This window comes from Lissotriton vulgaris, chromosome 6 (assembly GCF_964263255.1).
Source record: "Lissotriton vulgaris chromosome 6, aLisVul1.2, whole genome shotgun sequence".
Taxonomy (NCBI): Eukaryota; Metazoa; Chordata; class Amphibia; order Caudata; family Salamandridae; genus Lissotriton; species Lissotriton vulgaris.
This window is the reverse complement of record NC_141694.1, coordinates 1,119,473,433-1,119,501,126: the sequence shown is the minus strand read 5'-3', so window position 1 is coordinate 1,119,501,126 and position 27,694 is coordinate 1,119,473,433. Positions and strand designations below refer to the sequence as shown.

General features: G+C 47.8%; 1 protein-coding gene across 3 annotated transcripts in view; it reads left to right on the top strand.

Annotated features, from left to right (window-relative positions):
- AHCTF1 (AT-hook containing transcription factor 1) overlaps window positions 1–27,694 on the top strand; it is a 1,100,496-nt gene that overhangs the window by 808,391 nt on the left and 264,411 nt on the right. For all 3 annotated transcript variants that reach the window (XM_086927206.1, XM_086927204.1, XM_086927205.1), the window contains one exon: window positions 24,189–24,385. In XM_086927206.1, coding sequence (XP_086783332.1) covers window positions 24,189–24,385 — 197 coding nt within the window. The remainder of the gene's footprint in view (window positions 1–24,188; window positions 24,386–27,694) is intronic.

Genomic DNA, 27,694 nt, shown 5'->3' with positions numbered 1-27,694 from the left:
GGGACATCTGTTAAGTCTCGTTGAGGCTTTGTTACTGCATTAATGATCTCTATACAATCATGCGGGGCTGGATCTGCCATATTTGTAGGTAACAATGTTGCGGGATTCAGAATGCTGCAGCGTCTGATTTCTATGTGTGGCTGGAATAGTGTCAATTCATAACCTGTCAGTCGTGCTATAGTCAAGTGCTGAGTCTGAGTTCTGTTTAAAAGAACCTCTACAGAATGTGGAACTTGTACCGTTAATTGATGTCCTAAAACAATTGAGTCGCTCTGTCTGATTGCTAGTGCTGTTGCTGCTACTGACTTCAAGCACGCAGGGAGTGCCTGGGCTACTGAATCCAATGTACTTGAAAAATAAGCGCAAGGCTTATGTGAACCTGCTTGGTCTTGAGTGAGGACAGACAATGCTGTACCATCACGTTCTGTAACAAAAAGTGTAAAAGGCTTGCTGTAACATGGTGTCGCTAGAACTGGTGCTTGACATAAAGCTTTCTTTAATTCCTCAAAAGCCTGTGTATGTTCCTGAGTCCAAGGGAGGGCAGTCGAAGTCGCTGCCTCCTGTGTTGTTAACTGAATCAGAGGTTTAGCTAGAAATGCATACTGAGGAATCCATTGTCTGCAGTACGAGGTGAGGCCTATAAAGGCCCGCACTTCCTTTTGTGTCTGGGGTTGTGGCATATTTACAATTAACTGAATGCGATCGGGAGTGAGCTGTCTCCCCACTTTGGACAGCAAGTGACCCAAGTACACAACTTGCTGAACACAGAATTGTAGCTTCTAAGGAGACACCTTGTGTCCCTTGTCGGCCAGAAAATGTAAAACTGTCAGTGATGCTTGTTCACATTCGGGCTCACTTCGTGCGGTGATCAGCAGATCATCGACGTATTGCAGTAAGGCAGTGTTAACTGGCATTATGATACAATCAAGTTGTCTTTTCAGTGCTTGGCTATAGATGCTGGGGCTTTCTGTGAATCCTTGAGGTGCGCGTGAAAATTTGAAACTTCGTCCATTTAAACTGAATCCGAAGAGATATTGGCTCTCCGGGTCAATAGGTACACTGAAGAAGGCGTTCTTGAGGTCAATTACAGTAAAGAACGTTGCTTCTGAATCAATAGCAGTCAATAGGGAAGAGATGTCAGGAACCACAGGGTACTGTGGAACAATACATTTATTCAGTTCTCTTAAATCAATCACCAGCCGATATACTGGCGGTGCATTGGGATCAGTACGTTTAAGAATCGGAATGATAGGGGAATTACATATATTGGAGTCGGTCTCTACGACCACTCCTTGGGCAATGAGCTCTTCAATGATTTCCAGTAAAGCCACTACAGCATCGGGTGGTAACTTGTATTGTCTGATTCTGGGTAGAACAACACCTTGTTTGAGTGTAACACGGTATGGTGTAATGTGCATACAACCTACGTCAGTTGGGCCTTTTGCCCATAAGTGATCTGGTACATTTTTCAATCTGACATCAAACTCTCGTAATACATAATGACCCTTAAAGTCTCTCAAGAAAAGTCTAACTCCTTCCGGAGAACAGCAGATCACGGCTCCTAGAGCCTTCAATGTTTTTATTCCTAACAGATTTTCTGGACAAGATTTCGTAAGTAACAAGTCTGTAACACGTGATAATGGACCCACAGCCAGGGGGACTGGTTTCGATACCTCATTTACAATAGGCTGTCCTGAAAAACCAAGGGAAACATTCTGTGAGCCTGAGAGGGGTGCCCCTGGGACTTCATCATGGCTGATTGTGGTGCGACTTGCCCCTGTGTCAATTAAAAACTTTCTGTCTTTTCCTAATACTTGACTGTGTACATAAGGACCTTCTTGATCTACAGGAATTTCAATAAGAGGCAAGCCACCCTCCCTCTCTAGGCTGTTTCATGTGTATCGTGGATAATCGGGGTAATCAGATTGGGCATACTGGTACATCTGCTGCGAGACTTGCTGAGTCGCAGCAATGGGCTGTGGCTGTGACTGTGACTGTGACTGTCTCTGTGGTACCGCTACTGTCTGTGCTGCATGTGGTGAAACATGCATAGGCTGTGTATTCTGTGAAGTCTGTTGCTGACCCTGATTTTGTCTAGATGGATGCGGTCTTTCTTTAGTTTTACCTGTCGAGATATTATGTTTCAGAACTGGGCATTCATGTACGTAGTGACCTGGCTGCTTACAATAATTGCATGTCCCTTTAACGGGAGCTGTGGCGTGACCTGTTTGGGTCGTACCCTTTCTCTGGCCGTCGGCTGGAACCGACTGGGCCACTAACATTTTCATTTTCGTGTTTTTCATGCGTTTTTGTTCCTGATCCTGTTCTTCTCTAATTCTGTTCTGATGGTATTGTAACATCTGTAACATCTGGGATGGCGTATTTGCTTGCCAAGTACTTTCAACCTTGTACACGCGGTTCTTGACTAGTGGCAGGGAATTCTCGACTAATTTTGATACAAAAAGATGCGGGTATGACTCGCTACTTGGCTTAAGGCCACTATTGATAATAAAACATTTCTCGAATCTTGAATAGAAGTCACTAGTATCTTCATCGTGTTTCTGTTTACAGGCCGAAATTGCGTCCCAGTCTTTCTTTCTAGTTGTCAGTAATCTTGGCAGAACCTGTACTATTAAACCTGGTAATGCTTTAGTTTTCTCCCCAAGGCCTAGCCCAGGGGTACGAAGTTTCTCCTCGTCCTCTATTTCTGTCCACACAATCTTTTTATCTCCCACCTCCCATTCTCTTTCCTTCAGTTTCTCGTAGATGCCCGTGGGCAGCAGTACCTTTAACATTTTCATAATATCTTCATATGTGTAATCTCCCATTAGTAACATGTCTTTAAGTTCTCTGTGAAAACCTGCAGGGTCTTTATCGTGACACGGTACTAGTTTCTTCATTTCCAATAGTTCTAACTTGGTCAGAGGTGTGTGTACATACTCACGTTTCAGGGCGTTATCAGGACCCATGACTGGGTGTACTTCTCGTAAGGGGTTCTGACTTTCGATGCAATGCAGACGCTCCATGTGATACATTTTTCTTTCTGGGGGCGGAGCGGGAACGTATTCGGAGCTTAAGAACGTGTTATATCTGTGCCGTTGTTCTAGAATTATTTGAATTAACTTGGTACTTAGGCCTCTCCATCTATCCATGAGTAGTGCTTCTAATGTATCGTGTAAGGGACCTGGGTCAGAATGTTGATATCTGAATAACGTGAGAAGGTGCTGAATCATGTATACACCTGCTAATTTCTGCTCATCTGGGGAAAGGTTCAGGAATGTCTGCGCTACTGTGTCATCATGGTATATGTTCGGATTGTCAGCCCATAGTACAGCTGACCGGGCTAGTTCTTGTTCATCCATAGAATTTAATACATGGTACCCCATTCGTTCTCGAAGCATTTTATCAGTCTCCTGAAACTGATGTTCGGGAGAATTCGGTTTTGTTATGCCAGAGAGGAAGACTCTCTTGCTTTCTGGACGAATGCCTTTCCTAAGATAAGTTCCTTTACCTACATACGCTATTGTGTCTGTAGTCTTTTCTGGTTCTCCAGGTCCTTCCTCCTCTTCAGAGGAAGCTTCTTCTTTCTCATTCTCGTGTACTTCTATTACTGCACTTCTTATTTTCCTGTACATACTGGCTATGCAATTCTGTTTATCATGCTTTCCTTCGGCTATATTTTGACCCCACTTTGTTAGTGCATCCATTTCCTCCTGTTCTGTCTCAGGCCTGTCTCGTTCTCTTATAAAACAATTTATGAAAAAACGTAATATATATGCTTGAGTGTCGACTTTCTGATGTGCCATGGCTTCCTTAATACTTTCAGGATTTTCCCCAGTCCGGACAAAATGATATATCCTATCTAGGTGCTCTTTCATTCCTGAGAATAACACTAGGTAATCTGTAGCTTGTCGTAAACGTAGCGATGCCATCAACATCCTATCGTCTTTACCGGGTACTGGATCGTATCTGCAAACTTGAAGCGGTTCTTTGAGTATGTCGAGACGGGGTGATTGGAATGAAAAGGGCTTCTGCATGTCCCTAAGGTTTAATCTGTGTGTTGCTGGCGGGGTCTGGTAACCCCTGGTCGCACCTCCTGAGGCGGAGGCTTGAGCATTATCTCTCTGTGGAGTCTGTATTTGTACTTGAACTTGTCTTTTAGGATGATCTTGCGCAAGCAGATTCGGTATTTTAACCTTAGGTGAGGGAAGTGGTGGAGGTGGAGGAACGACAGGCTGTCAGTCAGGGGGAACTTGTTGCGGTAATGGCGGGGTGCGGTCTGGAGGCGTGTTGCCATCTCCGTCACCGTCAGTAGGCGGGACGAGGGCACGTGGATTTGTGTAAGCGGGTGCTACATCATTTAGATAGGAATTCAGAAAGATGTCTTTAGTAGTCCTGTGGTTTACTTTAATTGGAACCAATGGTGGTGGCAGATTTTTCGGCATTTCTGAAGTGGCCTCAGGCGTACCTTCGGGTACTAAGTACATACCATTTACAAGATTGTTTCGTGCGCGGTCTACTTGTTCTGATTTTACTCGAATCCCTTCAGTAACTAATTCGTTTTCTCGGGCTTTATCTGATTCTTCTCTATGTCTGTCTTCTCTACGGAGTGCTTTTTCAGCACGTTTATGTGATTCCTTACGCCAAAATTCGATGGCGTCTTTCTGAGATTGTCTGGCTTTCTTTTTCCATAATGCTTCTTCTACCTTCATGATGCACTCGGCATCCCATGTTCCAGTAACAGGCCATCTGTGTCTTTCGTCTAGATGCTTAGTATAATCGGCCCATAAATCTAGATACAATATGGCGTCTATGCCATGTTTCTGATACATGAAGTTTCCAGGAGTGTCCCTAGGGGGAATAGGAATTTCTTCCTCTAGTATCCCTTTTCTAGTTCCTATCTGTTTTAACTTATTGAAAAACGGCATCTTGTTTACTTAGTACTGAATGCTCAATCCTAGCTGTTTTAATTCTGACTCTGAACACAATTAATTACACAAGAATACAGTAATGCACATTAGAAACAGTCACTCATACCACGACATTGAACACATAAAAAGACATTTGAAACATATATGACTACCCCCTATACTGGATGTACTGCTAAACAGCACAGATACACTGCTGAGAACAGTGCAAGAACTAGGATAACTGATATACTGCTAAACAGTACAGATACACTGTCTAAAACAGTGCAGACCGAATTTGTGTACCCAAACCCGTCTAGATACGTCCCAGCAATGGTACTCACCGGGAAGCACGGAAAACAGAAGGCCTCGGAAAACTCGACTGGACTGGACCGGACTCGACTCGACTCGACACGTTGATACTTCGGAAAACTGGTGGGCCTCTTGACACCTCGGACCTTGCTTCTTTCGGCTAGGCTCTGGTCGGGATCCTCCGCGCTCCTCACCGCCTCGTCTGGGTGCTGATTGCAGTCTTCGTCGCCTCCGTGGGCCAGAGGGAGATACAGGAAATCCTGCCAGTACGCGTAGTTTCCGTCTAACTGATGGCAGGGGACAGAGCTTGCAACGCACCAACCGGCGCGTGAGGTGGGGGAGGGGTCCCTGTTCGGGCGCCAAAATAATGTGGTAAATATTTGATTTACCGTCCTAATTTCTATGCAGGTAAGTACTTAATCAATAATAACTCAATCGGAAAGAAAAAGGCAGAGTCCGTGGTGTTAGAGTTCTTAGGGGTTTTATTCCTTAAAAAGGAATGGTCATGACCGGATATCTTGTTCCTGCCACCACTGGGGTGCAGGAAGGGATAGAGCAATATTTTATTGACAATACATAGCTTATATACTTGAGTTACATTATAGAAACCAATATAGTAGGCGTAACAGCTGAGAGAAACAAGATAAAACACACATGTGGTAATAATACGTAATTAGAAGGCGTGAACTAGGCGTGAACATAGAGGTGTGTGCTAGAAACGTCATAAGTAGGTGTCATAAGTGGGTGGTAACAAAAAGCAGAATCTTGCAATGTCAGCAGAAATCTGAGGCCTGGATGCGCGCGCAGCTGCATGACGTGTGATTGACGTGAAACTGGAGGGTGCAGGGGACTTGACATTTACAGTGGCGGAAAGAGACAGAAGTCTGGCATGTCAGATCAACTCGTACCTCTATCATATCTGATATCTGATGTTTGGGAACCATACTATCTGGGCGGAAAGGTCTCTGGGGCAGAAGCTATTCTATACTGACTGTGAGTGCGTGTATAAGCGTCTAGGTGTCTGCATGAGATGCGAGGGGGGCATGGGCCTTCCATGGTAACAGAGGCTATGAATCACTTGCACGGAGACAGTAAGGCCAGGCCCTTCGCTCTGCAGCTGGGGGGATGTTTACTTAAACTAGTAGGCAGGAATGCATTTTCGGAGAGGAAAACAGATAACTTGAAGGTTGAATTCAGTCTTGGCAGGCAGCAGGCTGAGCTAAACGCGGTGAGCCGTGCAAGGAGTAAGGCAGAGGTCACGGGTACAGAGACAGCCTGGGCTGAGGCTTTCAGAGTCAGAAAGCAGAAAAAAAGCTTGATGGCAGAATTCAGGGCCTGCTTCGCCAGAGCTGAAAAACTTGTAAAGTACACCACAAAAAGACGTTGGCATGGCATACTTAGGAACGGACAATTCAACCCATTTTGGGTGGGTCTGAAAGAGGACATGTTAACATTGGACGCAAATGTATTTGCGTCTTCATAGCTGGCACAGGAGGGAAGTTACATGCACTTTAAGCTCGTACATGGAGACGGTGGGGTACACGATAGGGAACATAACTTGACCAAAAATTTAAAGCCACTCCGGAACCGGTTCCACGCAAGCCTTCGGAACCGAAAAAACGGTGCTTAAAGACCAACCTTAATCAGAAAAGCTTTTTCAACCAGATCCAAAGCAAAAAACTCTTCTAAATGGCCCAAAGACAGGTCAACTTACTCTCAGTTCCAAAAAGAGAACAATGGACATGCTTCTACCGGCTCCATCTACGCCAAAGAAGAGAGACATTGCAACATCTCCTCTCAGAATACCTTCTCCACCTCCCCCTCCACACGACTCCCCTACTCCATCTCCACCCCCATCTTCTACACCACGGGATGGTGATGACACCTCTGATGAAGAGGGGGACGGTGCAGGCAATGAACCACTAGGGGATTCCAGTCCACCTTATACCCCAGACCCATGGGATGATTATAACACACCAGGAGGAATCAAAACTCTTAGACGCCTCTGGTAGACGCACAGTGTTACAAGTAGCCAATATATGGCGAATTGTCAACACACAGGCCTTGCTGGCTAGATATGACAGGGCACACTACAATGAACTAGAGACCCTATTGCAACATCTTCCTGACAAATACAAGACCAAGTCCAATGACCTTATACAAGAGGGTAAACTCATAAAAACACCTCCATGCGTTGCGCTCTAGACGTAGCAGATACTGCCACCCGAGCCATTAACACAAGTGTCCTGTTACGTAGACATGCATGGCTATGCATTTCAGGTTTTAAACCAGAAGTGCAAACTTCAATACTTAATCAACCATTTGATGAGAAACACTTTTTTGGCCCTGCTGTAGATTCATCTCTAGAAAAGATGAAGAAAGATACCGACACAGCTAAATGAATGGGAGCTTTGCAATCGCCAGCTCCCAGAAGCTCTTTTTATCGCTCCTCTTACAAAGGCACCTCCAGAGGTTATTCCTCTGACAACCCCTCCACATCTTACAAAACTCCCACCTAAACCTCATTTACCAGATGTTATCAAAGAGGAGACTACAGAGGTAATAATAACAAGGGTCGAGGCAAAACCAACAATACTCGTTCCACCTCCAACCCTACCCAATGACTTCCCTCCACTCCCCCTGAACCATTCCACTCCAGTCGGGGGAAGATTAACGCAATTCCTACCTGTCTAGAACAACATTACTACAGACAAGTGGGTACAACAAATCATTCAATCAGGCTATTGTCAAGAACTCACCGCTACCCCCCCCAAACATGCCCTCCAGACAGCGCCCAATGTCTCCAGAACACTTATCGCTGTTAAGGCAAGAGATAATTTTCCTCTTACAAAAACATGCAATAGAACCAGTACCCCTGCATCAGCAAAACACAGGGATTTACTCGCTCTACTTCCTCCTTCAGAAGAAAGACTGTTCTCTCAGACCCATCTTGGATCTGAGACCCCTAAACCTTTACATACAATCGGACCATTTTCACATGGTCACACTTCAACAGGTCCTTCCTCTGATCTCACAAGGAGACTTCTTGCCACTCTAGACCTCATGGATACCTACTTCCAAATTCCCCTTCACACCTCTCACAGGACATATCTCAGGTTTGCAGTGGACAGTCAGCATTACCAGCTCAAGGTACTCCCATTCGGAGTCACCACAGCACCCAGGGTCTTTACCAAATGTCGAGCAGTAGTAGCAGCTCATCTAAGACCTCAAATTCACGCCTTCCCATACTAAGACGACTGGCTCATAAAAGCCAAGTCATACAACCAGTGTGTACAACACACTTCAGCCACCATTCAACTACTTCACAACTTAGGGTTTACCATAAACCACGCAAAGTCTCACCTACCACCATCCCACATACAACAGTACCTCAGTCCCACAATACATACCTCAAAAGCATTAGCATATCCCAGTCCACCCAGGATAGCAAGCATGCAAACCCTCATAACAAAATTCCAGCCGCAGCACTCTTCCAGCTCGAGTCTTAATGCAGTTGATAGGGATGATGGCCTCTTCCATATTAATAGTACCTCACGCAAGACTCTAGATGCGTCCCCTATAGGAATGTTTAGCACAACAGTGGAACCAAGCTCAAGATCCGCTATCAGATCTGGTGTTGGTGGACGGCCGCACCCATCACTCTCTGCAGTGGTGGAACACCAACAACCTTTCAAAAGGGCAGTCGTTCATCGAGCCGGATCCACAGATAGTGCTAATAGCGGAAGCATCGCTCTCCGGCTGGGGAGCTCATCTATTACATCACACTTTACAGGGCATGTGGACACCGCAACAAAAGTTGTTCCATATAAATCACCTGGAGTTACTAGCCATTTTCCAAGCGTTAAAAGCATTCCAGAAACAAATATCAGGCAAAGCTTTCCTAGTCCGCACCGACAATATGGCAGCAATGTACTATATACAGAAACAAGGCAGGACACACTCCATACAGCTCTCTCATATAGCAAAAAGCATATGGAGATGGGCTATTCCTCAGAACATTTTTCTTATAGCCCAACACGTTCCAGGAGTCCAGAACAACATAGCAGATCTGTTAAGTCATCAGATGCAACAGATTGACGAATGGGAGCTTCATCCACAAGTTCTTCAACCATTTTCCAATTCTGGGGGCAGCCAGAGATAGATCTCTTCGCCACACACGAAAACGCCAAATGCCCACACTTCGCCTCCATATATCCACACCCATTGTCCAAAGGCAATGCGATATGGATGAGTTGGTCAGGCAAATTAACGTATGCTTTTCCGCCTCTCCCACTCATTCCACTGGTGGTGCCCAAACTGCAGCAATACACACTAACTCCCATCCTAGTTGCTCCAACATGGGCCGAACAACCTTGGTACACCACATTACTGGAACGGTCTGTAGTTACGCACCAAAAACTACACCTCTACCCACGCTTACAAAACAGACAGCATTTGTCACTATTCAGAGTACCTGCCATCAAAGCCTTTATGGAAGGACTCAGAAGAATAATTCCACCCAGAGTACCACCCTCACCTGTGTGGAACTTAAATATTGTTCTCACAAGACTAATGGGTCCTCCCTTCGAACCTCTGCACAAATGCGAATTGCAATTTCTCACATGGAAAGTCGCGTTCCTAGTGACCATTACTTCCCTTAGAAGAGTCAGTGAGCTACAGGCACTTACTATTCAAGAACCATTTTTAAAACTCTTATCATAACAAAGTGGTTCTCAGAACAAATCCAAAATTCCTTCCTAAAGTTATTTCTCCCTTTCATCTCAATCAGTCTGTAGAGTTGCCAATATTTTTCTCACAAGCAGTCGCAGAAAGGGCTCTTCATACGCTAGACGTAAAAAGAGCACTCCTTTATTATATTGACAGAACAAAACCTGTTCGCAAAACACAACAACTTTTTGTGTCCTTCTCACCACCACATAAAGGCAACCCCATTTCAAAATCTGGAATTGCAAGATGGATTGCCAAAGGCATACAAATATGCTATCAGAAAGCAAAACAAACATCATCTATTCCCCCTAAAGCCCACTCTACCAGAAAAATAGGGGCTTCAATGGCTTTCTTGGGGAACATTCCCTTAGATGACATCTGCAAAGCAGCTGCATGGTCTACACCGCACACATTCACAAACCACTATTGTGTAGATGTGCAAGCAAAGCAACAAGCTAGTGTGGGCCAGGTTGTACTCAAAACATTATTTCAAACAACTGCAACATATACTGGTGGTCGCCACTAAGGTGGAGTAATGCTATGCAATCTATGCACAGTGTGTGATCTGCAGCTCATATGCCTCGAACGGAAAATGCTACTTACCAGTATGCATCTGTTCTTGGCATGTAGAGCTGCAGATTCACACACAGCCACCCGCCTCCCTGGCTACCTTTATCTGTTTCAGTATTATCTTATTTAGATACAACATACATGGGCATCTTTTCTGTTTTTCACAAAACTCCATCATTTTCATAACTGGCGAAAAAAACAATCTGAAGATGGAGCCGATGCTCATTGCCACTATGGTCCAAAGAAGGAGTAACCTATCTTGTGACTTCCAAAGACTTTTCCAGGACAACAAAGTGCAAACATCCGGGCCCAACACCAGATGGCGATCGATGCACAGTGTGTGAATCTGCAGCTCTACCTGCAGAACAGATGCATACTGGTAAGTAGCATTTTCCTTAAAGTTTCCTTACCGCCCCACCCATCCTGCCAGTTATGCGAATTGATTTCCAGGGTTAAGGACATCCTTTCAGGCCCCTAGTTTTGTGCACCAATGGTCAGTGTCTTGCATGGCTCTGCGTTTCTGGTGCGGAAAGTTGTGTACAGAACTGAAGTCTAAGTAGCTGCCACTACGTCATCCCGGCGACCACAACGCCGATGACGAACGCTGAGCCGACCAACACCACCTTCCGACGCACAGAGGAACTCCTGACGAAACATCTTTCCGGATCCAATCTGACGTCTGGGGGTAATTCTAAGGTAATTCTAAGGTAAGAAATCTATAACTAACCGTTTCTTACAGATAGACCGTTACTGAAGGTAAGTAACTAGTGCATCCAGTAACAACTCCAATTCATGTAAATATTCATTTTCACTTATATTTAGTGTTCACTTCCGTTCTAAACTTAGTTTTGTGAAGTATCCTTATAACCAGGGCCAATTGAATTCTACACTAGAGGAGGATCTAATTATGCGGCAGGGCTGAGAAAAGTAAACTAAGCTGGTTAAAGTGTTCACCAACAACACAACTGCCATGTGTTACTGCAACAAACCGGGCAGAGTGGCGTCGTGGGCTCTGTGTCAGGAGTCCCTATACACCTGGATAACACTGGGACCTCAGGGCGTTTTCCGGGACATACAGCACCTGGCAGGCTCTCTGAACGTCGGTGTGAACAAACGTAGCCTTTGATGCCTTGCATGTCATAAATGGCATCTCCATCCAGAGGTGTTACTAGGTTGCTTCAACAAAGCAGTGAACCTTGGCTAGATTGAATCCCTATCTCTGAGAACATGCAATATCAGCACTTTTTTATGTTGGAATTTCCAAGGGAGCCCTTGCTACAGAGACACATTTAGCCTTGAGTGGCACTCAGGACTCCTGTACGCCTTTCCGCTGATAACCCTTCGATCCAGACTTCTCAAAAACAACAGAACAGACCAGCCCCAAGTCATCCTAGTGGCTCCATAATATGCACTGAAAGTATGGTGTCCCGAATTTCTGTGCATAAGCATCGGCCCGATTATCTGGCTGCCCCTTTAGGAAGAACTCATGTTGCAGCACAGGGCAGGGTCCTACACCTCAACCTGTGGGATCTTCACCTTCATGCCTGAAGATACAGTGGTTGCAGTTTAGAGCCAAAAAGAGCTTTGTCATTATATATCGGTCACACTAAAGACCACTGGGTCGATAATCACCTTTTTGTTAGATTCACTGGTGCGAGGAAGAGGAAGTTAGTGCAGAAACGGACCATCTCTAGATGGATTGTACTCTGCATAAAGATATGCTACGCAGTGGACAAGAGGAAACCTCATGAGGAATTTGTCTCATTCTACCAAAGCTGCGACCACTGCATTATCTTGCAGAGTGCCTGTCCTGGACATCTGTCAGGATGCTACATGGACATCCTTGCTCACGTTTACCACACCCTACTGCCTTGACAGTCCAGTCCATCATAATGGTCACTTTGCCCCTTCGTTCTCCAGGACATCTAGTTCCGACCAGTTTCATAGACCCATCTCCGAGGAGGTATTGCTTTGATGTTTTTTCTATCAGATGAACAAATTACTTAACTTCAATAACACCTTATCTGGTAGAGACTATCTAGCCACAGATTCTTTACTGACCCTCCTATCCTCCCCGTTCTGCAAACCTGCATGCTAGTTTGGCGCCTCTATAGGCCACACGCACGTCACATCTGACGCGGACAGTGCCAACGCAGTCTCAATCAACACCAACTACCTGCGCGCAGAGGAACTTCTTAAGATTTGCCAGATCCAGGGGGATATTCTGAGGTAAGGAGCCTGCGTCTAGATAGTCTCTGCCAGGTAAGGCGCTTTTGGAGGTAAGTACCTTGTTAATTAGTCCAATATAATTAAAAAGGAAATGCTGAGTAGGTCCTCCCAGTAACAAAACAGGCTTGTGACTTAAGATTTAGCATGTACGAACCTAGGCCTACATGATCTTAGCACGTTAGCATGGCCAACAGAAATTCAAGATTCCGGTTCACCTGCAGTTGGATCACTCAGGGCAGGGTTACACTCCCGTAAAGCATGTGGGGAACATTGCGTTCCCAACACTAACCCATTTATATTGAGCACAAAATTGCAGTTTTATTTTGCTGCTCCTTATTTTTTCTTGTTCCTGTTAACAAATAATTGTAAGATCAGATAGAGACTACTAGCCGCAGATTCCATAACGTAGAATTATCCCCAGGCATGAGACTGGATCCGGAAAACATTTTGTCACAGCATCCCTGTGCGCCGTTGAGACGGCACCGCGGGGCTCCGCTCCGACGTCTGCGTATGTGACGTCAGCGAGGATACCTAAGTCCCACCCCAGCGCGCCTACGTCAGTTTTCTTTTTTTCAGCGTGCAACGCAGATCCGGTTTGTGTTCCTAGCCTGTCTTAGGCCTTCCCTTTTCGTTTCTGAAATGTATTTCTGGGAACAGTGTGCAAATGCCTTTGGGCTTGTCTTGCGCGTGCCAGATGTCGGCGACTGATCCTCACCCGATCTGCATGTGGTGTTTGGGGGAGCAAATCTCTATAAGTATCCTGAAGCACACCCATCTGTGTTTTGCAATTGTACTTCACCATTATTTTTCACGTTGTTATGTATCAAGTTTGGCGTGCATGCACTCTGTTGTGCACGATCCCGAGTGCACCTGTACGAATACTGAAAAACGATGTGATGCGCGCCGTGCGCATCATTTAAGAGTTGCACAGCCTTATACACATTTGTGATTCACATTATGCACGTACTCAAAAAGTAATCAAAAATTATCAAAAAGTTCAATCCATTTATTTATATTCTTTTCAGTTTTTGTCTCTCACATCAAAGGTACGAGATTCCATAATTTCATGTGTTTTGTTTGCTTTAGAATTGCCCATCCAGGCCTAATCACAAGCACGTTTCAAGAAACTCGAATCCTCCATTGACATTTAAATTCACCCAATGCATTTCGATCATAATTGATCTTCGTCAGGGGTATCTGTAATAGTTAATGAATATGTATCAGACAACCAAGATCGTTCATATACAGCAGCAATAAATTAACAATACTTTCTTGTTGTATCCCCTACCCTTCAAATGAAACATTTCCGTGTTACCAAAACAAATATCATCATTCATTTGTGTCCCAGTGTCAATCATCCCCATCCTCCATTTCTCAACCCCACCCTGTTGCGCAATGCCCCATAACCTAAGGTGTAAACATGAATATCAAATACAACCTTGCCATCTTTACGTTAATAAAACTAAAAATAAATAGCAAATGCCACCTCTGTGATATCCTCCCTGGTTTACAAATGACTAAATCTACTATTTAAGAACATTATATCCCTAGTTCCCACCTGCAGTAATCCTGTCACGTTATAAACAGCGTGTCTTCCACCTCTCTGTTCCTTTTCCTCGTGCAACGTGGATCTGGTCCTTGCTACGGGCCTGTTTCGGGCCCTCTTTTCTCCATTTCTTTTGGTGGAACATTGTTAGAATACCTTTGGGCTTCAGAACTTGTACGTTTTGTGGGCATCTTATGTTGGCGACGGACCCGCACCTCATTTGTATGCGGTGTTTGGGGGAAGTTCACAGTGCCACTGACTGTGAGGCCTGTCAACAGTTGAAGCCGAAATCGCGGCGGGAGCGCCGCATGAAACTTCTCTCAGCATGTCTCTCCAGGTCGACGTCCTCCCCTCGGTCTGCTTCGGCAGACGGCTTCAGGTACGGCCGTGGTCGTCGTCCTTGCCCTTCTCCGATGTCACCTGAGCGTTGCTCCCCGGTGGGTAAGTGTCGCAGTTTTTCCCCAGGGGATGGTTTCCGGCCTGCTGGGGGCGTGGACTCTCTGCGGGTGATGCAGATCCGCATGTCCGACTATCCACTGTTTCCCGGTGTTGTGGCGTTGAGAGTCCAAATGGAGACATACGCGGCGGCTTTGCAGGCCTTGCTGGCATCTTCCCCGCCTGGGGCGTCGACGGACCCCTCGCCTCATGCAGGGCCCTCCGTGGCGCCGCCGGTGTCTCCGGCGCCAACTGGTTTGAATCCAGGCTTGGAGAATGTGGTGCTGTTGGGGTGCGGCTCCTCTGCGGCACCTCCTTGAGGCCACGGCGTCTCTGCCTCACCGCAAACTCCTGCGGGAGTCCCTGTGGTGTCGCAGCAGGTCGCCGGGGCTTGGGTCGCATTCCGAGCCCCTCTCGGTCCTTTGACAAGGTGGTCCTATCTAAGGCCGAGGTGATGCCGCTACGGCGCCGGCAGCAGCTGGACTGTGCAGAGCCACAGGGGTCGGTGCGGGCCCCTCGCTGGGCCCCTCTCGTCCCTCCCCACAGACGGCTGCCTTGACGGAGGGCGAGTCGGCGATTGAATCATCCCTGGCACCGCCTCATGGGTTGCCGAGCGATCTACGCCTCATTCTGGGCCGTGGCTGGTGGAGGGCCTCGTGCTGCTCCCCTGGCCCTTCGCGTTCCCCCGCGCAGGTGGCTACCTCGACGGGGGTCGGGTGGCGCTGTTCCGGCTCCACCCCGGGGCGGGTTCGACTCCGGTCTCCGATGCGGGGTGACTTTAAGGTACCTTATCCGGCAACGCAGGATGGTGCCAATAACCTGCCTCAGGGTGCGGACTCTACAGATCCGCGCAGGGGTTGTAACGCGGATTCGTCTTCGGACGCTCCTTCTGCGGGGGCGGGCTGTATTTTGGGGTCGTCCTCCCCGGAGACTGGTCGCCGTGTGGTGTCTTTATCACCGGCATCGAAGGGCGGCTCCCCGCCCTTCCTGAGGCAGAGTTATTTGTCGGAAGAGCGGCAGGTCCCTCATTCTTCGGCTCCTTCTGACTTTCAGGTCTGGCCCTTGCCCATCCCGCCTTGCCTCGGGGACGGCCGCCTCAGTTTGCAGCCGTCGCGCTCGGAGAAGCTGCTTTCCCCTCCGTGGGGCCCTTCGGAGGCGAGTGCGGCCTTCGCTCATGCAGTGTCCACTGCTGTGGGCATCCTACGTTTGGGTGACCCGTGGCTCACATTCCGGCGGACCATCTGTTGGAGGTTTTCCACCAGGGCTCTGGTGGGAGGGAAATCTTACTTCCCTTTGAAGGTTTCCTCCTTTCTTCCTTGACGGGGGCTTGGAGGCGTCCTACCTCAGGGGACCCAGTGCCTCAACATCTTCTGCACCGCCACCTCCCTGCGCCGCGTTACCTGGCGTGCCTTTCCCTCCACTCCTCTGCCTCCAGTCCTCTTTTGTGGACTGCATTTCCCTCCCTGCCACCGCTGTTGATTCCGCCGTCCCGAGAGGCCCTCTGGTTGGACTCTTGGAGGCGCAACATGTTAGCCTCGACCAGCGCTGCCCTGCGGGCCCTGAACACCTTTTGTGTGCTGGCTCGGGACTCCTCCTGTTTATGGGACTCGGCTGAGTCTCTGGGATCCACAGCGTCCCAGGAGGGTGGGCAGGTGGACTTACGGCATCATGCGTTGGATGGGCGGGAGCTTGCGGCATTTATTCTTGGTTCCGCTCTGGACATCTGAGGTGCTGGGCTCAGGGCCATGCATCCTCGGTCGCTCTCCATCGCCATGCTTGGCTTCAGGATAGTGTATTCCCTGAGAATATTTGGGAGTGACTCATCGACCTTCCGTTTGATGGTAGCCTGTTGTTCCATGCCCCGGCTGACTCCGCCATCTAGAGGCTCTTGGCAGGGCTCCGACCTCCTCCGTCTTACACTCCTCCTACTCCTCCTCTGTCCCCTCCTCAGTGACTCCTGAGTTGGGTTGATTCTGGCCCGTTTTAGGCCGGTGGTTCTGGCTGGGGTGTGTGTGTGTGTTTTCTGGCCATTTGCATTTTTCCTTGGGACTTTGGCGTTGTTGGCTGCTGGACGGCCCTTTTGTTGATTGTGTGTTGCAATAGTTGCGAAGACTTGGCCCTGAGTTTAGGCCTTCTCCTTGCTTGGGCTGCTTGTCAAGTCTGTCGCGGGGGTGTTTTTCCCTGTTCCTCCTTTGTTTTTCCTCTCCTGCGGAAGTTTTTCCAAAGAGGTTACCCATATTTTGGGACTTATCGTACCCTGGGTAGCTGTCATATGGCTTGCACTCTGCTGGATGGTTCTGGTTTCCTTCGGGTGCCTGTTCTCCATGGCGTTGTGTGGGGTGCTTTGCGCCTGGAGGTCGTGTGCGCGGCCACTCGTAGTGGTGTGCCAGGGCATCTCCTCCTCTTTGCTCCTGCCCTGAGGTCTGGGATGATCATGATCCTATGTTCTCCCTTGCCAGGTGATGCCTCTTCGGCCTTCCTGGGGCCTCGGGCGGTTCTTCTTGCTTCTGGCAGCTTTGACTGCCAGCGCTGTTCTGGCTGGCAGGTTGTCTCCTCCTTGAGTGGGTTCGCCTTCTTTCCCTTGCTTCCTTGGGTCTTGTAGGCTTCTTCTACGCCTTCCTCCCTTATGTCTTGGCATTGGGCCGAAGCTGTGTTGCCTTGTAGGGCAATGGGGTTCTCGGCCTCTCCGGCCTTACCCTTGGTTCCTCTTCAGCCTTCGCCTCCCTCCTACATGCTTTTGGGGTTGGTGGGGGTCTGCTTGGGGGGGTTCCTCTTGCCTGGCAGAGACTAGGTTTTACCTGATCCACAGATCTGGTTCCCTGTGGGGCTTGCTGTTCTGTATCGGCTGGTGGGGACCTTTCGCAGTCCCTCCCTCCCAGGGGGTATTGCTAGGGTATCTATTCTACATGTAGGAATCTGCGGCTATTAGTCTCTATCAGATGTACGAGTTACCTTCGGTAACGGTGTGTTCGAGGCAAGTGGGCTGCTGAATTCATATCTGTGCATAGATCGCCTCCTAGTGTTGGGTCCGGATGATTGCACATTGTTGTCCTGGAAGAGTCTTCGAAGTATCACGAGATAGGTGGCTCCTCCCCTGGACTACAGTGCGCATGGGCATCCTCTCCATCCTCCAATTGTTTTTTTCCGCCATTGGGTTCGGATGTACTTTTGTAACCCTGAGTTCGGAATCGATTAGAAGTTTCTAAAGGCCAAAAGGCCTTCGGGGTCATCGGTATTGTTATTCGATCGGTGCCGACAACTTTACTCCTGTTGTTTTCTACTCAGGACTTCGAATAGGGCCGCGTGGCCTTTTCGACACCAAGGGACCGATCGTCGATGGAACGAAGTCCATTCAAAAGATGCCCCAACTGTAACTCTAAATACCCACACATAGATAAACACCCGGTGTGTAACAAGTGTTTATCTCCTGAACACAATGAAGCCGACTGCTTAGCTTGTGCTCAATTTCGATCGAAAAAGACACTTCGGGTTCGACGAGCAGCGAGGCAGACGATGCAGAAGTCAGTGCCTGAGCCGGAGAATATCTTTGAGGACGACTAGGAGGTCGTCGAAGCTGAGGACTCAGGTCAGCAGTCGGAGCAGGGGTCAGAACATGACTCCAACTACTACATCGACGTCGAAGAAGACATCGTCGAGGTAGGGGACGACGATCCAGGCATCGGAGCCGGCGAGGACACTGGGCCAACCGTGAGTACGGAGCCCAATACATTTACTGGTACGCTTCCGGAGGCTCAGGTCGAGGCATCGCCGGAAGGCCTTAGCCAAGATCATAACATCGATTCTATAGCCCCGCAATTAAGTCCGACTATAACACAAGAGCCATGGTGCAACATTACCAAAGCTTGGTAAAATCGAAACCGAAAGTGATGGAACCAAGACAGAAACCGAAACTAATTGACTTCACAGTTTTCGGACCAAGAAGTGTGGATCCATCGGAGCCGACCAAAAAGTAAAAGGTCGTTGACCCGGCTGGGTCACATACAAGGGTTGTCGAGCCGAGAGCCAGTACACCCATGTCCACGTTTAAGCTAAAGGCCGTCGAACCGACAAGATCGATGTCGACACCAAGCAACACAAACAAAGGACTCGCACAGAAGACGGTTGTCGAAACAGAAATTCGACAAACCAAGGCCGGTGCACACAAAGACACTCGAGCCGAAGGCAAGGATCCAACCGAAAGGGTCCGTCGAGCCGAGGCAGCAAAACATCGCTCCGAAGCAGCAAGCTCCGAAGACGACACAAGCCCAAAAAGTGGTTATCGAACAAACGAGAACTGTCGGATCGATAACAATTACGGCTCCCAAAAAAGTTTATACAGAGTGTTGAAACACGAAGTCTCTCGGACCAATAAAATTCGGACTTCCTACTCACGTGAAGCCAAGAGCGGTCAAACCTAAAACCGGAATCGAACCGACACAAACAAAAAAGGCGATATCGGGGGAAAGAGCTAAAGCACCTAAAGAGCAGGAGCCCTCAACAGAGGAACAGTCAAAACTGTATGTTGACCTCAATACTGGCAAAGTTACACTATTAAAAAGAAAATCAGACCAGACACTTACTCTGAATCCTATAAGATACCACTCAAAAAGAAAAGAGACACTTCTACATCTCCTATTCTCTTTGAGCCTATCAGACCATATGTGCAAGAGACGTATACATATTCTCCCACACGCACAGATGAGTATGGGGAGTATGAGGATAATGAACAGTACAATTATCCGGTGGACAATGACCAGGACATCCAAAATCAACCATGGTCTGACCCTGTAGATCCTGGAGACTCTCAGCCAATTCCAGACAATACTGCATACCCTGTTAAGACTTCGCCTACAGAGGACACAGCTGCTTTCAATGCATTGATAGAAAGAGCAGCATACAATCACCATGTGGAGATGCATGCAGATCCCATTGACGAAGACTTCCTCTTTGACACTTTCAACACTTCGGAGAAAACAGTCAAAACATTGCCAATGTTAAAAGGGGTGCTTAAACATGCAGGGGACATATTTAAAGAAACAACCAGGGCACAGGTCATTAACCCCAGAATAGATAGAAAATATAGGCCAGCACCAGTGGACCCTACATACATTAAGGGACAGCTGCCTTTATACTCTTTGGTAGTATCCAATGCACGTAAACGTGCTAATTCGCAAACTTTTGGCGAGGCTCCGCCTCCAGACAAGGAGTCTAAGATTCTGGAGGCTTCAGGCAAAAGGGTAGCTGCTCAAGCAGCTAACATATGGAGAATTTCAAACACACAAGCCCTGTTAGCCAGGTATGACAGAGCACACTATGACACATTAGAGCAAATTCTACAGCATCTACCTGACCTTTATAAGGAACAGGCAAAGTTCCTAATACAAGAGGGAAAGCTAATATCTAACGCCTCCATCAAATGTGCCTTAGATGCAGCAGACACAGCAGCCAGGGCTATCAATACCAGTGTCATGCTCAGAAGACATGCGTGGCTACGCATCTCTGGGTTTAAGAATGAGGTTCAGAGCACTTTACTCAATCAACCTGTAAACCCTGATTTTTTATTTGGTCCTGATGTGGACACAATATTAGACAAAATAAAGGATACCGAGACAGCCAAGTCTATGGGAGCCTTGCAGTCACAACAATACAGAGGCGGCTCCTTTCGTCGCTCCGGTAACAGAGGAGCTGCAAGAGGAGGCTCGACACAACAAACCTCATACAACAAAGGCAACACGCAAAACACCTACAACAAAAACAGTAGAGGTGGATACTGTGGCAATAACACCAAGGGTAGAGGACGAGGGAATAACAACACCAGATCCTCTACCAATACCAAACAGTGACTTCTTCTCACTACCCCCAGACTATGACACCGGTCGGGGGAAGATTACAGCAGTTCCTGCCAGTCTGGAAAATGTTTACTACAAACAGGTGGGTGAGGCAAATTATACAGCATGGCTATTGCCTTAAATTAATCTCCACACCACCCAACATTACCCCCAAGACACTGTCCTATGTCCGCAGAACACCTACACTTATTGCAGCAAGAAGTTATCAGCATGCTACAAAAAGGGGCCATAGAACTAGTACCCTTAGAACACCAGGGTACAGGGGTGTACTCTTTGTACTTCCTAATCCCCAAGAAGGACGGGTCTCTCAGACCAATTTTAGACCTCAGGCCCCTAAACCAATATATCTTATCAGAGCATTTCCACACGATCACTCTACAGCAGGTATTACCACTGTTGCGTCAAGGAGACTTCCTCGCAACACTAGACCTCAAAGACGCATATTTCCATATACCGACACACCCGGCACACAGGAAATATCTCAGGTTTACAATACAAAATCAGCACTACCAATTCAAAGTCCTTCCTTTTGGGGTAACAGCCCCAAGGGTGTTCACCAAGTGCCTAGCGACAGTAGCTGCACATCTAAGAAGACAGCATATTCATGTCTATCCATATCTGGACGACTGGCTAATACAAGCACAGTCAGCCCAGCAATGTGCCAGCCGCATGTCACGCACTATTCACCTCCTGCACAGTTTAGGTTTCTCGCTGAACTACAAGTCCCATCTTCAGCCTGCCCACGTACAGCAGTACCTGGGAGCAACAATAGACACTCTGGCAGCAAAAGCACAGCCAAATTCTGCCAGAATAAACAGCATTCAGACGCTGATCCAAAAGTTCAGGCCACAACACTCGCTCCCAGCCCGACTGTTTATGCAACTGATAGGCATGCTGGCCTCATGCATTTTCATAGTCCCTCATGCAAGACTTCACATGCATCCGCTGCAGGAGTGCCTAGCACGGCAGTGGAACCAGGCTCATGGACAATTGAACGACCTGGTGTTGGTGACCAATCGTGCATACAACTCTCTGCATTGGTGGAATCCACAAAATCTTTGCAAGGGACGACTGTTCCAAGAGCCTGTACCACAAATAGTGTTGACGACGGACGCATCCCTGATAGGGTGGGGAGCCCATGTCCTCCACCACACAGTGCAGGGCTTATGGACCACGCAGCAGAAGAAAATGCACATCAACCTACTGGAGCTGATGGCAATTTTTATGGCAATGAAAGCTTTCAAAGTACATCTGTGCAACAAGGTCGTGTTGATCCGGACGGACAACATGACTGCAATGTACTACCTACAGAAACAGGGAGGAACACACTCTCCGCAGCTGTCTCATCTGGCTCAGAGCGTGTGGAAGTGGGCCATTCAGAGGAACATTTTCCTGATGGCAGAACATCTCCCAGGCAAGGAATATCAAATAGCGGATCTGCTCAGCAGGCACAGCCACCAAATGCACGAGTGGGAGTTACATCCATCAGTACTCCAACCGTACTTCCAAAGGTGGGGTCATCCAGAGATAGACCTGTTCGCCACAAGGGAGAACGCAAAATGCCAAAGCTTCGCCGCCAGGTTCCCACACCCGCAATCGCAGGGCAATGCGATATGGATGAACTGGTCAGGCAGATTTGCGTACGCTTTTCCCCCAGCACCTCTGATACCGCTGGTGGCACGCAAGCTCAGGCAGCACTCGATGACTCTCATCCTGGTTGCTCCAACGTGGGCTCGCCAACCATGGTACACCACGTTTCAGGAACTTTCCGTGGTACCGCATCAAAGGCTTCATCTCACACCCAGCCTTCTGACGCAGAGCCATGGCGACATTCAGCACCCAGATCCGCAACAGCTCAACCTGGCGATCTGGCTCCTGAAGTCCTACAGTTTGGCTACCTCAATCTTCCCCCCGATTGCATGGACATCATTCGGGAGGCAAGAAAGCCCACTACTAGAGCATGTTATGCGGCTAAATGGAAGCGGTTTGTCATTTATTGTGCAAACCACGACATTAACCCGCTAGATGCTTCCATTCAGAACATCATATGTTACCTGTTCCATCTGTACCAATGCAATTTGGCGTATTCTTCCATCCGCATTCACCTGTCTGCGATGGCCGCATACCTCCAGAATAGGCAACACCTATCACTTTTTAAGGTTCCTGCTATCAAGGCTTTTCTGGAAGGACTCAAAAGGGTCATTCCACCACGGACACCACCAGCTCCAGAATGGAACCTCAATGTGGTTCTTACAAGGCTGATGGGTCCTCCTTTCGAGCCACTACACTCTTGTGAGCTTCAGTTTCTGACTTGGAAGGTGGCTTTCTTAGTAGCAATTACATCGCTACGGAGGGTTAGTGAGTTGCAGGCTCTCACCATCCAAGAGCCCTTTTTCCAAGTCCATGCCAACAGGGTGGTGCTCCGCACTAACCCTAAATTTCTACCCAAGGTGGTATCTCAATTCCACATAAACCAGACAATTGAGTTGCCAGTGTTTTTTCAAAATCCTGAGTCGCTGGCGGAGCGGATGCTCCACACCCTTGACGTTAAAAGAGCGTTAATGTACTACATTGACAGGACAAAGGATTTTCGAAAGACCAAGCAACTTTTCGTTGCATTTGCCTCACACCACAAGGGTAACGCTATTTCCAAAGCTGGTATCGCTAGGTGGATCGTAAAATGCATTCAGATCTGTTACGCTAAGGCTAAACGCACTCTCACGATTCCACCAAGAGCCCACTCCACCAGAAAGTTGGGGGCCTCTATGGCTTTCCTTGGGAACATTCCCTTAGAGGATATTTGTAGGGCAGCCACATGGTCTACCACACATACTTTTACTAAACATTACTGTGTAGACGTGCACTCTAAACAGCAGGCAGCTGTTGGTCAGGCTGTTCTCAAGACACTTTTTCAAACTGCTGCAGCTGGCACGGGCGGCCGCCGCTAATGGAGGGACTGCTATGTATTCTATGCACAGATATGAATTCAGCAGCCCACATGCCTCGAACTGCAAATGCTACTTACCAGTATGCATCTGTTCTTGGCATGTAGGGCTGCTGACATTCATATCGCCCGACCTCCTCCCCGGCGCCTGTAGCAGCTGCAGTATTCATATTTATATATGCTCTTAGCATGGGCATCACTCACATAGTTCACTCCATCTCGGCCAATGGCTAAAAACAATCTGGGGATGGAGGCGATGCCCATGCGCACTGTAGTCCAGGGGAGGAGCCACCTATCTCGTGATACTTCGAAGACTCTTCCAGGACAACAATGTGCAATCATCCGGACCCAACACTAGGCGGCGATCTATGCACAGATATGAATGTCAGCAGCCCTACATGCCAAGAACAGATGCATACTGGTAAGTAGCATTTGCATTACTGAAGGTAAGTAACTCGTACATTAAAGAAAAAGGTTGTCAGTGATAAACATCTCTAAATTGTACCTATCATGACCTATTGTTTTCTGTTTTACTGCCGTTGATATAAAACATTTTCAGTTATATGGTATAACTGAATATAGAAAGATAGCGTCTAAAAAAGAAATATTATAAACTGATAGGCTGATCCAGATGATTGATATCTAACCTAATGCTTTTTTCCCCACAGCTGTGATTACTATTCACGATAGTGATGATTTTACCAGCACCATCTCTGAGAACAAGTTTGAAGAGAGTTATCATGCAGACTCCAATGAAGATAACATTGACATGGTAACACTGGAGAAAATGAAAACTGGAGAAGAGTATACATCTTTGACCGGCATACAATTGGAATTCATAGATCCCATAACAACTCAAATTTATGTAAATATTCAGTTATATTTTCAGTTCCACAATTGTTGACTTACACTGTAACCTTTGTTTTATGTTGACATCTTATAATGAAATTATGTGGTAGGAGAGGATCAAATTATGTGGCAGGGTTGAGTAAATTATGATTTAAGAAAAGTCAAATAATCCAGCATAATGGGCACATTTTGTGATACACTTGTTCACACTGCCTGGTCATTGGTTGTACCTCATTAGTACTGGGCTTGTAGGAAGCTTGCTCTGTGTATACTGAACCAAAGTGAGGTATAGTGGGCCCGGAGTCCAATGGAAGCCAAAAGGTAGGCAGAGGTAAAGTAGATAGCTCACTCTCCATTTGTGGTAGTTTGGTTGAGCAGATGAGTGTTAAGCATGTGTTGTACCCACTCAGTCAGCAAATGAATTCACATACTAAAAGACTGAACTTCAGAACAGTTGGTTTTTGTATAAAAATATTTTTTTAGTAACTTTATTTTCTAGAACCAAGCAAACCTGGCACAGGTAAGCAATACATACATAGCAATGCAGTTTTAATACAGTTTGCATTGTAATTGTATATGCACTTTGTTTTGATTTACAGTATTTTTACTGGGAAATGCAATGCTTTGTAAATACAGTACATATACTTTGAATGGGCTTTTTAGTAAAATGACCAGTGCATTACTTTCAGATTACCTTTCTTACACAGTGTAGTATACCTGGATACTACACTGGGACATTTCATGTAAACCGGTGAGTAATAGCATTATTGTTTTTGTTTGTACAATTTTAGGTTTTCCAACTCTACTTTTAGAAACTTTTAGTCATGATTTTTTCTTTTTTTGTTGGTTATTTAGTTCCAGTTCCATTTTTTCTTGTCGTTCTCTTGCACTCCTTGTTACTTCACTATTGAGGATCATTTTTTCAGTTTTTTCCCTAATTTGCTCCCCACCCACGGTGTCTTTTTTTATTTGGCTTTGTATTTTGTCCGTGCTAACCTTTGACTACACTTCTCTTTTGGGGCTCCCCGTCTCTCTGCTCGCTGACACTCCGCAAATTGCCCCGGAAACCGTCCTGTCTGTGCCACAGCCGAGTAGGCTGGGATCCTCGATCCCTCGGCCAGCCGTTACCGTCTCTGTTGCCGCTGCCACTCTTGCCCCGGAAGTGGAAGCACACTCGCCCTTGCGCTCTCCGGCAGTCTCGTTGTGCGCCTGAGGCAGCTGCCCATCTGTGTGGAACGTCCATTGCGACGACCCCGATTATGAAGTCTCTGGTGCCCTGCAAGTCACGGTCTTTCATCCCCTACACCTCCAGGAGTTCCGAGGCCAGAAGCCGCTGGCGCCGTTATCAATGCCGGAGCTGGAGCCAGCAAAATTGACGCCGCTCGTAAGTGCCTCTCTTGTTTCAGATCCTTTCTGCTATTTCCAGCTAAGACCCACAGATAACGCTATTGCCTTGCTGCAATTGTATGTATTGCTACGGTTCCCATTAGTAGCATTAGCCGAAAAGATAGGGTTAGATTTCGCCTTCAGTCATGGAGATGTTTGTGGAGCTCCCGACCGGACCTTCTAGCCGGCCGCCATCTTCCTCCGAGGAAAATTAGTGTTATCAGTTTAAAGGTAAGTAGTTTGTTGTGGGAGTTTGTGTTCTGGGGCTAGACTCCGGGGTTCCCCAGGCTCAAGGAAGCACTCTTGGTACACCCTCAGGGGCACTAGAGCGGCTGGGTGCCGAGTGCTGAGGCCCAATGCTATCCAGTGGGGGATAGGGGCCTCGGGTTGGTGGCTGCTGACGAGCAGGCCACTGTGTTGTAGGAGCAAAGCTCCTGGACTTCAGCTCAGGTAAATGGGGGTTTAGGCCAGCACAAAAGATGTACCCTCAACGGCACTGGGGCGGCCAGGTGCGGAGTGCTGTTTTGCATCGAAAACCCTGTAGCTTTGAGTGCGGAGTCTCCAGTTTGCAAAAGCACTGCAGGCTTGGGAACGAAGGTCTTCTGGGTGCGACCACCCTTTGGAGACGTAAGTTGGAATCTTGGGGGTTGGTTAGGCCACCCAAGGCTGTGCGGCCTCTGGTGCAGGGGCGCCTTTTAGGGTCGGATCTTCTTACCAGCTCCTGGTCGCGGTTCTGGTTTGAGGCTGCAGGCGTCTGCTGGAGGCTTGGGGATGGTTTGGGGTCGCCGGATCTCAGGTCAGGCTCGCCGGGGGACCTCCTCTTGGTGTTGGGCCACTCTAACTTGGGCCGTGGGCGTCGGGTGCAGAGTGGTGCAGACCCGCGGATCCTTCCGAAACTGGAGTCTGTTGTTTGAACAGATCCGGTGTTCACGGGAGACCGAGTCTTGAGTTTCTTGAGGTTGCTGGCTGCAGGACACACCGGCATTTCGCTGGAGCAGGTTCGGGGTCTGGACAGGCTGGATTGGCTGAGGCCAAGTCAGTGGGCGCCCTCCTCTTGTTAGCTTTGCACGTCTGTTCGGTCCTTCTTTCTTTCTTCTTCTGGTTTCTTACCTGAGGAAGCAAGAACAGAGTTGCCCCTAAATACTAGATTTAGGGGCGTTACAGGTAGGGAAAAAGGTTAAGGCTTAACGGCGCACTTTGTGGACACTAACCAAAGGTTGAGGAAAACATGGAGAGGCAACCAGAGTCTGCCAGGCTAGCCCACGGAAGGAAGGCCGGAGAAGCTACAGCCAAGAACCAAAGGGCAAGAGGTAGAAACTGAGCAATGTTTTAGAAGTGCAGGCGGGAACAAGAAACATGCCAAGTGCACACCCAGTCACCAAAGGGTTGGGGGGGGGGGGGGGGCGCAGAGACAGGGCGAACAGTAACAATCTGAAGCACATGGATGCGGGCCACCACTGAAACATGCACAGAGCAGAACGACATAGAGACAACAAGGTGGCGTAGCTAAAATAAGCATAAGACTGCCCAACCAAGCAGCTTGAAGACTAAGGTGGGAACTAACTCACGAAATACAGATATGCAGAGTGTATACCATAGGACGACTGACATCAGAAGAGCTGACCCGCAGGCACAGCCGATATAGCATAGGGTGATGCCTAATGAAAGGGGCACATCCGAAGGAAGTGGAAGCACCAGAGTACCAACAGGTGTAGAAATGGAGGAAAGAATCTCAGAATTCTAAACTACATCTTCCGACTGGGAGTAAAAGTTAACCCTTGTCCAGAAAGAGAGATATCTTTCAGTATCTGAACACCAAGAAGGGAGCAGTTTCAAGCTGGGTAACCAACCCAGGGAGTGGGACCCAAAAGCGACCCTATTTGTAATCCCGCAGGCATCACTGAAAAGCTCCCTGACACATGGAGACATTGGACCAGAC